Source organism: Arachis ipaensis, chromosome B4 (genome assembly GCF_059453495.1).
Source record: "Arachis ipaensis isolate K30076 ecotype BB chromosome B4, ASM5945349v1, whole genome shotgun sequence".
Taxonomy (NCBI): Eukaryota; Viridiplantae; Streptophyta; class Magnoliopsida; order Fabales; family Fabaceae; genus Arachis; species Arachis ipaensis.
Genome location: NC_142439.1, coordinates 145,926,206 through 145,939,410, shown reverse-complemented (window position 1 = coordinate 145,939,410; position 13,205 = coordinate 145,926,206). Strand labels below are relative to the sequence as shown.

The 13,205-nt window shown below is 31.2% G+C and overlaps 2 protein-coding genes across 2 annotated transcripts; both read left to right on the top strand.

The window, feature by feature from the left end:
• The first annotated feature begins 5,263 nt into the window (after positions 1-5,263).
• Positions 5,264-6,764, top strand: LOC107637411 (F-box protein CPR1-like). Its single transcript, XM_016340828.2, has one exon. It carries the CDS (start codon positions 5,310-5,312, stop codon positions 6,450-6,452), a length of 1,143 nt encoding a protein of 380 aa, XP_016196314.1. The 5' UTR covers positions 5,264-5,309; the 3' UTR covers positions 6,453-6,764.
• A 3,171-nt stretch (positions 6,765-9,935) lies between these two features.
• LOC107635556 (F-box protein CPR1-like) lies at positions 9,936-12,752 on the top strand. The gene is made up of 2 exons (XM_016339052.3): positions 9,936-10,891; positions 12,459-12,752. The coding sequence occupies exons 1-2, from the start codon at positions 10,093-10,095 to the stop codon at positions 12,674-12,676; spliced, it is 1,017 nt and encodes a 338-aa protein (XP_016194538.1). The 5' UTR covers positions 9,936-10,092; the 3' UTR covers positions 12,677-12,752.
• The last annotated feature ends 453 nt before the right edge of the window (positions 12,753-13,205 follow it).

The following is a 13,205-nucleotide window of genomic DNA, read 5'->3' as shown; positions in this document are numbered from 1 at the left end:
TTCATATCAGTATGAGATTTAACATATAAACCAATTGTTAATTTTTCAGTTCAGTTTGGTCTTTAGTAGTAAGTATTTCATTATTTTCTTTGTTGGGATTACAGTTGGGATATTTGTATTTGCCACTTAAATTCTTCATTGTTCATATGGCATGTGCTCGTAAGTCTTTTTTTTGTGGTAGGTTAATTAATTGAATCACGTTAAGTTTTCTATTTTCTCCTTATTTTTTGTTGTATCTGGTAATGAAACCCTGTAGCATGTTGATACAATTGCTATATTGATGTAACTTTTATATTTTTATGTATGTCTTTCAATTTGATTTTATTCAGGTACTTCCTAGTTTTAGGATTAGCTTTTAGATATATTTTTAAACTGAGGTGTGGAGACTAAGAACAGTCCTGTGTTCTTTACTCTTCTTTGCCCTGTTTTTTTTAGACTTCTATAAAAATATCATAGCAAATGAAGACTTAACTTGCTAGCTTCCTTTTTCTTGTAACCCCCTTCTGAATGTGTAACAGAAGATGGAAGTTATTGTACTCTGAAATTAATAGGGAAAAAAAAGGGATGGCTGAGATTCATGAGCAGAGATAGATACAAATAAATGTTTAAGACCAAAATGTTAAATATGCCTTTCTTAATAGCAAGGATAATTTTATATTTGATGATTCTTCAATTTTCTTGTTGGCCGTTTAAGATTATATGGATCAAGAGCATGGAGCTATCATTGTTAATTTGTTATATCTAGTTTAAGGGCTTCATATTATGATGAAAAAGTCAAGCATGTTATTCTGGTGTTGAAGAGTTAGAGATGAGGTGATGAATGCTGAAATGTTCCAGAAAAATAATATCTCGGCCTATGCCGTTAAGTGCTTAATTTACACTTTATTGGCTTGTTTAATTTAACATGTGTTTTATCTTCACCTTTCTTCCACAGAAAGCGACTAACAGAATTTTGTGGTGAACCTAGAGCACAGTTCCATCCATGTATAAGTGCTCAATGAATACGTTTTTGCTTGTTTTGTTTATTTATTATGGATATTCCTTCATTTCACTTTGAAACTGTTATGGCAGTGTCCAGAAAAAGCTACCCATATAAAAAAAGATCATGCTTTAATCCACACTATTTAATACTTTGTCCAAAGTGCAACATGGAGGAATCCTTTGAAACAGGTCTATTTTATATGTTTGAGAGTTTAGATTAATGAAGAGTAAACGATTTTGATGACCTAATACTTTTTTTATGGTAGGTTAATTAATTGAATCACGTTAAGTTTTCTATTTTCACCTTATTTTTTGTTGTATCTGGTAATGAAACCCTGTAGCATGTTGATACAATTGCTATATTGATGTAACTTTTATATTTTTATGTATTTCAATTTGATTTTATTCAGGTACTTCCTAGTTTTAGGATTAGCTTTTAGATATATTTTTAAACTGAGCTGTGGAGACTAAGAACAGTCCTGTGTTCTTTACTCTTCTTTGCCCTGTTTTTTTTTTAGACTTCTATAAAAATATTATAGCAAATGAAGACTTAACTTGCTAGCTTCCTTTTTCTTGTAACCCCCTTCTGAATGTGTAACAGAAGATGGAAGTTATTGTACTCTGAAATTAATAGGGAAAAAAAAGGGATGGCTGAGATTCATGAGCAGAATTAGATACAAATAAATCTTTAAGACCAAAATGTTAAATATGAATTCAAGCATGTTATTCTGGTGTTGAAGAGTTAGAGATGAGGTGATGAATGCTGAAATGTTCCAGAAAAATAATATCTCGGACTATGCCGTTAAGTGCTTAATTTACACTTTATTGGCTTGTTTAATTTAACATGTGTTTTATCTTCACCTTTCTTCCAGAGAAAGCTACTAACAGAATTTTGTGGTGAACCTAGAGCACAGTCCCCATCCATGTATAAGTGCTCAATGAATACGTTTTTGCTTGTTTTGTTTATTTATTATGGATATTCCTTCATTTCACTTTGAAACTGTTATGGCAGTGTCCAGAAAAAGCTACCCATATAAAAAAAAGATCATGCTTTAATCCACACTATTTAATACTTTGTCCAGAGTGCAACATGGAGGAATCCTTTGAAACAGGTCTATTTTATATGTTTGAGAGTTTAGATTAATGAAGAGTAAACGATTTTGATGACCTAATACTTTATTAGGTGCAGCAAAAGACAGAAAAAAACTTGTAGCAAAATAAGAAAACAGCCATATCTACCACCATCACAAAATTACTTAACTACAACAAAACCAGAAATTCCAATATCAACAACTGTAGTTATTCTCAAATGCACTTATTTTGGCTGGAAATTTTGCCTGCATCTCTCAGGAACCTAGACATAGGAGTATCTTATTTTTGGCTACTTCGGTAATTTTTTATTTGGTTGTATAAGTGTAACACTAGTCAGTAGTAATTGTATGGTATTGTATGCTATGTCAATAACTCAATACTATAATTAAGAGTAAAGATTTAATTAGGCTTTTGTCTACAATTACTCAACTTTTTTATTTTAGGACAATGTGATCCTCCTATTAAAATATCGGTTAAATAATAATAAAATTAGTTTTTTAGGAGTTTTATTTGTAATTTGTGAGGAGTTTTAAATCCTACAAAATTCTTTCAACAATATTTCCAACTATGATCATTACTATTACTATCTTTTTCATCCTTATCATTATCACTTCTATCTCTACTATTTCTATTGTGTAACTAACTTTATTACCATCCTTATCTCCTCTACAGTTACCATCACCAATACAAATATTATCAATATTAATGTTATCTAATTTTATTTCTTATTGCTATTTTTTTTTAAAAGGTCTTTGTACTGTAATGATTTTTTTATGTGACATCGTTTCAAGAAGGAAAAGTATAGGGTACCAATATACTATCTGCCAACTTATTGCCAACAATAATTAATTATTATATTTTAAACACATGTATAAAGAGACACATCCAAAAAATACATATATAAAGACACTTTCATTAGACGCAGTCATAAAAAAGACATTTTTATTAGACACATCCACAAAAACACTTTCATTAAACACGGTCATAAACAAGAATTGTCAGAAGTTGGCAGAAATACTGTTGGTAACGTAGCGGAATTGTTTAAAGAAATGGTCTTCCACCGGTGAAAGAATTTTTCAAAAATAAACTTATTAATAGTTTGTGCGAGTTTAAGACTCCACAAAATATAATTAAAACCCTTCACAAAACTAATCTTTTTTACTAGTTAATAAACTTTTTTAACAGAGGAATCGTATGGTCTAAAATAAAAAGATTAAGGGCTAAAGTGTCTCTTTCTTTTATTTTGAATAAGAGGCACTTTGTTATTCATAAAAATGGACAAAAATTGAGTTGGGTCTTTATCCCTAGTTAACTACCAAATCATTTATTATATAATGTATATTTTTATACATATTATTTTCATATTTTACACATTATTTTCGTGTATATTTTAGTTTTATGTCATGGTAAATTTTAAAATATTACATTTAACTGTAATTTTATAGTATTTTAGAATGTTTGAGAATATTTTAGATGATTTTAAAATGTTCTAGAATATTTTAGAAAGTATCGAAAGATTCTAAAAAATCTTAGAAAATTTTAAAAAAGATACATAATTTTAAAAGAGTGTAGCTATATATAACAATATGAAAAATAGTGTGAAACTGGAATAATCTAAAAATATTTAGAAAAATATAGTAGGTGAGATATTTGTAATAAAGATTCTAGACACTTAATTTGGACTATTGATTAAACTTAGGCTTGGTTTGGTAAAGCTTTTCGAAGAGGTGCTTGTGCTTTTTAAAAGCTTGAGCTCTTCATTTTGTGTTTGGTAAATAAAAAAGATCATGTGCTTGTACTGACAGCTTTTAAAAGGTCGGGTACTTTTAAAAGCACTTAGGCTTGGTTTGGTAAAACTTTTTCAAGAGGTGTTGTACTTTTAAAAAGCACAAGCATCTCATTTTGCGTTTGGTAAATTAAAGAGTCGAAGTGCTTGTGCTTGCGGCTTTTAAAAATTAGGGGTGCTTTTGAAAGTATCTAAGCGGGAGCTTTTCAAAGCTGGCTTGTGCTTATCAAATTTTATTTATTTTTCTGTACATATTTCCCGCTATTATATTGCCATTGAAATCCTCATATATTTATAACTTCTCATCCTAATCTTCACAAATTCTAACACAGTCTTCATATATTTTTTATTTTTCAACCTAATATTCACAAATTTCAACATAAATACATCTCTATCACATATTAGGTATGAACTCTATCTATTTATATTATTTTGTTGTGCATTGTTTTGTATTTTTTCAGTAAGATCTATGATGTTTGTTTGTTTTTTATCTATTCTTTGAAATGTGAAGAGGTTGACTTGATTTATTGAAACCAATCATAAAATTTTCCTTGCATGAATATTAGTCAAAATTATAATAACATGTATATACATATGTAAATATAGATATATAATCATAAGAGTAGTTTATTTGAGATATGTGTCCCATTTTTTGTGATCTATAAAGGTGAGCTAATATATAAATAATTTTTTATTTTAAAATTTTTTTATTTTAAAATATTATATAAAATTTTAAAGAATTTGAAAAAAGAAATTATTTTTCGTTATAATTATAAACATGTTTATTATAATTTTTTAAGTTTTAAAAGTTGTTTCACCAAGCACAATTGTGGTGCTTATACTTATTAAAAGTCATTTTTAATTTGATTTTACCAAACGCAAGTGCTGTAGTTTTTAAAAAACCATCTTTTAAAAGCTTTTATAAGCTACTTTCAAAAAGTAAAAGCTTTACCAAACCAAGCCTTAAGATAGAGCTTTTTAAAGTTGGCTTATGCTTTTCAAAATTTAAAAGTCTAATATAACCTCATATGTTAACTAATTTTCAAATTTAATGCTTGCATTTATGTCTATTATAATATTTTTAAATTTTAAAAGTTATTTTAACAAATGCAATTGTTGTTACTTGTGATTATTAAAAATAATTTTTAATTTAATTTACCAAACATAAATGTTACAACTTTTAAAAAATCATATTTTAAAAATTAACTTTTATAAGCTATTCTTGAAAAGTAAAAGTTTTATCAAACTAAGTAGTAATTTTAATCATTTATTAAGAAAGTGAATGACTATAAAATTTGTGTGTGAATTATCTGTAACAAACATTTCATTAATAAAATATTATTTTCACTAAAGCTTTTTTATCTCTAGGGTTTCTTAGTCTTCTCCCTAAATATTGAGGATTAGATTTTCTTAGTTATCTCAAAAAGTTGAATAAGTGCAGTGATCGATCATGGAGAAGAAGAAGCAGAAGAGCATTAACGACATTCTTCCTCTTGACCTGATTCAGAGAATCTTACTGAGGATTCCGGTCAAACATCTCGGCCGCCTCAAGTGCGTTTCGAAGCTTTGGCACTCTCTTATTTCCGATCCAGACTTTGCGGAATCGCATCTTCACCTCTCTTTTGCACCCACCCATGCGTGCATCTACATAAAAAACTCCACGGAAGCTTACCTTGTTCACCTAGATGAAGCATTTAATGGCGACAATTACCAAGTAAAAGAGGTATCTTTCCCTTTCAAGAAGAAGCCAACTTCTGAGTTTCGTGTGATGGGATCCTGCAGAGGGTTTGTTCTCTTACACCAAGAGCCATGCTATTTTGTAGTATGGAACCCACTCACCGGATTCAGCAATATTGTTCATCGTAGTATGGGTAGGTGCTCTTATTTTCTCGATAATGCGATTCTATATGGATTTGGTTATGATGCGTCACGGGATGACTACTTAGTTGTTGTAGTTTGGCAGGCCAGTAACTGCCAACTCTTAGATTGCTTTTCCTTCAAAACCAATTCATGTATTAGTCTTGATGCTGCACTCCTCAAACCGTTGGGTCTTACGGAGCGGCGATCTTGTGGGTTGTTCTTGAATGGCTCTATTCATTGGTCGTCTTCCTCTGGTATGAATGAAGCTCTTCTTGTATTTGATTTGAAGGAAAGAAGTTTCTCAAAGATATCTTTGCCTGAACAACTCATAATGCGTGGTCCTACCAAATTTGTCATACTAGGAGGGTGCCTAGCCTTGTATTCTCATGACTATGTTGAACGTAAAACACACATATGGGTCATGAAAGAATACCAAGTGCACTCATCTTGGACTTTGTATGTCATTCCTTGTTTAGAGTTTGAGTCTCTATGCTTATCCAATGGTAGTGACATTATTGAAGTAGATCCTATTCTATCTGTTCCGGCTAGATTATTAAAGTTTGCCAAATATAATATCAGAGAAGAGCTGCTTCAACATTTTACACGTCCTACTACTTCTTATTTTGGGCACTATTCTTACCACTATGCAAGTTACACTGTATATACAGAGAGTCTCTTGCTGTTCCCTAGTGATAGTAAGCATGAGAATAAGAAGAACAATAATGTTATTTAACTATTCTGCTATGCTTTGCACCACATTATTCCTGTTAGTTTTTATTACTTTGTGGTTAATGTGAAAGTATTGAGCAAGATGCATTGTGCATCAAGTTGCATTCAGATATGAGTTTGGACTACCCATGGTGAAACTTGACATATCAAATGCTTGGGGGATTATTAATCATTTCCTTACTTTCTAAAGTCTAGTCTTGTGGTGAGGTTTTAGGGTTTAGTTCCTTTTCATTTCTAAAGCTGTGAACTTTACCATGAAAATCTTATACATGCTTTGTTATTGTGTTGATTGCTATAGATAAATATACTTTTCTCATTGGTTGGATACTTGTATATTTTTAGTTACCATGTTATCTTTGGCAACGCCACAAATGTTTTTAGCTGATGTGTATTCTTATAATGTTAGGCACATTACAATGAAATTAAACTCATCAGATTTATCTTAAATTCTTAATGTCATACAAGTAATCAATATGTAAATGATAAAACCTAGTCAAAAAAGCATTGGTAATTAATCAAGAATTGATGTAGAGGCTGAGGTGCTTACTTGAATTAGGTGTTACAAAGGGCAAGTACATAACCTAATTTATAACTCAAGAAATAAAGAAGAAAACTGGCGATGAAATTGGACATGCTGGTAGAGTTTCATAACAAATACAGTGAATTTTTCTCAAATTCCCCTGTTTAGTAAAGCAACTCTCAAAGACTCAAATACATCAAACACATTATTATTGATTATTGACCCTCAACCCACCAAGTGGCAACAAATTTAGTGTAAGGCTTCCAAGGAGCTGACACTTGAAACAACACATACGCATATAGTGACAGTGCGTTTACATTTCTTGACCTGTCTTCTTCTTTGTTGTCTTCTTTTCTGAAACCAAGAAATTGTTCTTCTTCGTTAAAACGAAAAAATTATTTTTGATCAGATTGCTATCTAATCAATTACTAAGGATTTTTATTTTATATCCTTAAAAGAAACTACCAATCCAAGACATATAAATCAGAATAGAGTAACTAGCAATATTTCAGAATTTGCTTAATGCATAAGACAAAATAGTATTGAATAGAAATAAAACAACATTAAAATGCTACAAAAGAATGATATATAACAGCTAATCAAGAAATCCATTTGATCTTATCTACTATAATAGTGATTGTAGTAAAATGTAACACAATTTATCATATTAAAAAGCAAATTATATATGTTTACTACATTACATTACATCAGAGTACCGTATATTAGAGAAGATGGGTCAAATTCAATAGTTAAAAAAAAAAAGTGGATAAAGAAGCTAAAGTATGCTGTATGTTAATGGGAACAAGTTAATGCTAGTTTCTTATTTGGTGGTATAGGACATGATAGTGATCATAACTTGGATGAATTTACTTGTTTCAAAAAAAAAAAAAAAAGGCAATATATGGATGCTTTTGTTCAGTCAAAATCAATATCAAGATTATTGTTGATATAGTCGAGGACCATAATTGTTCTGGAAGCTCATCCCAGTTACAGTCTTTGATGATCAGATGTTGGAGAGATGGCATTGCACCTTTCTCTAGTATTTATTCTTTGACACCCATCCCTTTCAAATGAAACACTTCAAGATTAGGGAAGCTTTTAGCCGCAAGGCTAAGAGAGTCTTCACTGAACATCCCTTGTGAGGTTACTTTGAGAATACGGAGGTTGGTAAGTTCTCCTAGACTGTTCAAGCTAAAGTTAAGTTCATCAGGATCATACTACATCATTATATTTATCTGGGGAATCTTTGAAGGAAATTCATGTGCCTTTAATGTCAATTCCTTAAAGTCTACTAGTTTTAGCTTATCTAGATTCTTAAGGTGATGCAAGCCTTGTAATAGTTCATTCTCGGTACACTTACTTTTGGCATTTCACTCTAATCCCATTTTTCTTAGTTTGGAGAATCTTCCATTAATAATGGAGGACATTGTCACTCCTTCAAGAGTGACAAGTTGGAGGGTTTGGAGACTCGGCAAATAATCTTTTCCTGATGTGTCAGGTGGAATGGTTTTACTAGCCACGCATAACATCCTTTCAAGATGTCTCAATTTCTTGAGCCTCCATATTCCATGAGGGAGGTTATAATGGGAAGCAAGCTCAACAATTAAAGTCTCTAGATTCGGAAAGTTGCAGATTGGACCAGGATGATCCTCTTTTGGACAGTCTACACCCCGATTGAGTCTCAAGTATCTTAAATGAATGCACATACTCATATCCTTGTGTATAAGCTTTTGCAATTTTTAAGATTGTGTTACAAATTTTGCATTCTAAACTATGTTGTGGGATGTGAACACTATAACAGTCTTGTATCTCTATTTCTTTCATTTGGTTGTTTAACAGCTAAAGATTAGGTAAAAAATGTTGTAATGTTAGAATAACCATATCTGCCACATATCTTTTTTATAGAATTATTTTTAATTTTATATCATAAAAATTACTCTTACGCTATTATAAGAAAGAAAGTTAATTTTATATTATTCAGTGTAATGGACATTACTTTTTGAGATTTATAATAGCTTAAGTATCAAGTTATACAAAATTTAAGATGTTTTATTTTACTAATTATATAGATAAAATATACACTTTTCTTTTTAATCTTGCTCATTGTTAATACGATTAATTTTAAGTATTTAAAGCTTCTTAAGGCAGATTTGTTGCGCACAAAATATAGTGGAATAGAAGACAATTTAAGCTTCTCACTGTGTATATAAATATATATTCTTTTACCTCATTTTTAATATGTATTTTATATGTTGATATGTATTTTATGTAGATAAATAATTTAATAATTAATTTTCAATATACATTTAACATAATTATTATTATATTATATTTTAAAAAAATAATATATCTAAAATAAAGTGACAATTACATTTTTAATAATATTAATTTTAGACTAATTAGACCTTAAACAAAATATTAATTAGATACTTTAAAATAATAAATAATAGACATGTATATTTTTCTGTTAATGAATAATATAAAATATTGTCAATATATTTTATTATTTATAGTGGTGCATGTCTCGTTACTGTTACATAAGTAGAAAAACGATATAATTTTGAACGGTAAAACATTTATTATCTCTTAAATTTTCATATACCATTTATCAACTATTCTATATTTATAATAAATCCTATGTAAAGTTTTTCCAAAAATTATAATCTACATAATTATTTTTTATAGATAGACACATTTAAATAATTAACAATACATATAAATATCAATATTAAATTTTAATTAATAAAATGATAAAAGAACATCATGTATTTATTATTTATTATTCAAAAAATTAAATTAATATATATCTTTTAAGATTAATTAGTTTAAAGTCAAAATCTTCCTAATTATCACTTTATTCATATATCTAACATAAGAGTTTAAATAACTAGAAAATAATTTATCCTTTTATATTCTTAAAAACAAATCTTTTTAATTATTACCCATAACCATAAGTTTACAAAATAACAATTTGGGGTTTAATACTTTCTAAGTTTATCAAATAATCCCTTGTGTTCAGAAGCAGATTCAAATCCCCTGTTGTACCAGTCACCACAAAAAAAATCCCCTGTTGTACCAACGCAGAAACCCTAAACAAAAGAACAAAGCTGAAGAGAGATCGATCATGGAGGAGAAGAAGCAGAAGAGCATCAACGAAATCCTCCCTGTAGAGCTGATTCAGAGAATCTTACTGAGGATTCCGGTCAAACATCTCGGCCGCCTCAAGTGCGTTTCGAAGCTTTGGTACTCTCTCATTTCCGATCCAGACTTTGCGGAATCGCATCTTCACCTCTCTCTCGCACCCACCCATGGGTACCTCTTCAAAAAAGACTCCACGGAAGCATTCCTTGTTCACCTAGAAGAAGTATTTAATGGCGACAATTACGAAGTAAAAGAGGTATCTTTCCCTTTCAAGAAGCAGCCACCTTCTGAGTTTCGTATCAGGGGGTCCTGCAGAGGGTTTGTTCTCTTAAGCCGAGAGCCACATTTTTTTGTAGTATGGAACCCACTCACCGGATTCAGCAAAAGAATATCTTACTCTTGTATGGTTCCTCGTAATATGGGAAGGTACTTTCATTTTCTCGATCATGCGATTCTGTATGGATTTGGTTACGATGCGTCACGGGATGACTACTTAGTTGTTGTAGCTTGGCAGCATGGTGGCTGCCAACGCTTAGATTGCTTGTCCTTGAGAGCCAATTCATGGATTAGTCTCGATGCTGCACTCCCCAAACCATTGGGTCTTACGGAGTGGCGATCTCGTGGGTTGTTCTTGAATGGCTCTATTCATTGGTTTGCTTCCTCTCATGTGAAACATTACTATGAAGCTCTTCTTGTATTTGATTTGAAGGAAAGAAGTTTCTTAAAGATATCTTTGCCTGAACAACCCATAATGCGTGGTCCTACCACATTTGTCATACTCGGTGGGTGCCTAGCCTTGTATTTTCATGACTATGTTGAACGTAAAACACACATATGGGTGATGAAAGAATACAAAGTGCAATCATCTTGGACTTTGTATGTGATTCCTTGTTTAGAGTTTGAGCCTCTATGCTTATCCAATGGTAGTGACATTATTGCAGTATATCCTATTCTATCTATTCCGGCTAGATCATTAAAGTTTGCCAAATATAATATCAGAGAAGAGCTGCTCCAACATTTTACATGTCCCTCTCATATTCGGCACTATTCTTACAACTATTGTTACACTGTATATACAGAGAGTCTCTTACTGCTCCCTAGTGATAGTAAGCATAAGAATAAGAAGAACAATCATGTTATTTAACTATTTTGTTATGCTTTGCACTACATTATTCCTGCTAGTTTTTATTACTTTGTGATTAATGTACAAGTACTGAGCAAGATGCATTGTGCATCAAGTTGCATTCAGATATGAGTTTGGACTACCCATGGTGAAACTTGACATATCAAATGCTTGGGGGATTATTAATCATTGCCTTACTTTCTAAAGTCTAGTCTTGTGGTGAGGTTTTAGGGTTTAGCTCCTTTTCATTTCTAAGGACCATGAAAATCTTATACATGCTTCGTTATTTCTAAGGCTGTGACCTTTACCCTTACTTTCTACTTAGCTTTGGCAACGCCATAAATAATTTTAGCTGATGTGTATCCTTATAATGTTAGGCACATTAGAATGAAATTAACTCATAAGATTTATCTTAATGCCATTTAAGTAATCAATATGTGACTGATAAAACTGTTAATCAAAAAAGTATTGATATTGATGTAGAGGCAGTGGTGCTTACCTGAAGTAGGTGGTCCGAAAGGACGAGTATTTATTAAGTGGCAAAAACTATTTTGGTGGTCAATCCACTATTAAGTTCTTAATGTACACTTCTTGGCCTGTCTGCTTCTTTGAAACAACAGAATTGTTCTTGATGAGCTTGCTGTCTAGTTTTTTGTTGTTCTTATTCTCATTCTTCCAAAAAGTTGTTCTTGATCAGACTGCTATCTAACAGTTACTAGAATTTTATCTTATATTCTTACATCAACCTGGTACTTAAACTAATATGTAAAAGAAAAAGTTCAATCGAAAACACAGAGATCAAAGTAGAGCAACAAAAATTATTTCAAAATCTGTTTAATGCAAACTCAATATAGAATTGAATAAAATAGATTAACATTAAACTGCTACAAAAGCAAATTGAATCTAACAGTCACTTTAATGGTGATTGTAGTAAAATGTGACGCGTTTTACCATATTAAAAAGCAAATTATGTTTACTACATAAAAAAGAATGGTCAAATTCAATAGTAGATTAAAAAAGAAAAAAGGATAAGGAAGCTATAACTATGCTGTATGCCAGTGGGAACAAGTTATCGGTAGTTTTTAATTTGGTGGTATAGGACACGACAATAATCATAACTTGTATGAATTTACTTATTTTAGAACCAGCAATATAGGGATGCTTTTCTTGCCTTTGTTCAGTGAAAATCAATATAGCAAAGTAACCTTGAAATTCGTCTGTGTCAGATGAAGCACTTCAAGATTTGGAAAGCTTCCAGCAGCAAGGCAAAGAGAGCCAGCGCTATCCACCCCTGGTGAAGTTACTTTTAGAACACGAAGTTATTCTCACCAAACCTAAACTCCAACATATGGGTGATGAAAGAGTACAAAGTGCACTCCTCTTGGACTTTGTATGCGTTTCCTTGTTTACGCTCTCAGCCTCTATGCTTATCCAATGGGAGTGACGTTATTGCACTAGATTCTACTTCGGTATTTACATCATTAAGGCTAGCCAAATATAGTATCAGAGAAGAGCTGCTCCAATATTTTAGTTGTCCTCCTTATCTTCGACACTATGCTTACAGCTATGTAAGTTGTGTATATACAGAGTCTCTCTTGATGCTCCCTAGTGATAGTAAGCATAAAGATAAGAAGAACAATAATGTTATGTAACTATTCTGCAATGCTTTGCACAACATTATTCCTACTAGTTTTTATTACTTTATGATTAATGTAAAAGTACTGAGCAAGATGCATTGTGCATCAAGTTGCATTCAGATCTGAGTTTTGACTATCCATGGTGAAATTTGATTTATCAAATGCTTGGGGGATTATTAATCACTGGCTTACTTTCTAAAGTCTAGTCTTGTGGTGAGGTTTTAGTGTTTAGCTCTTTCAGCATGCTTCGTTAATGTCTGATTGCTATAGATAGACATCAGGTTTGGCATGCAACACCATAAATAATTTTTAGCTTATGCATATCCTTGTAATATT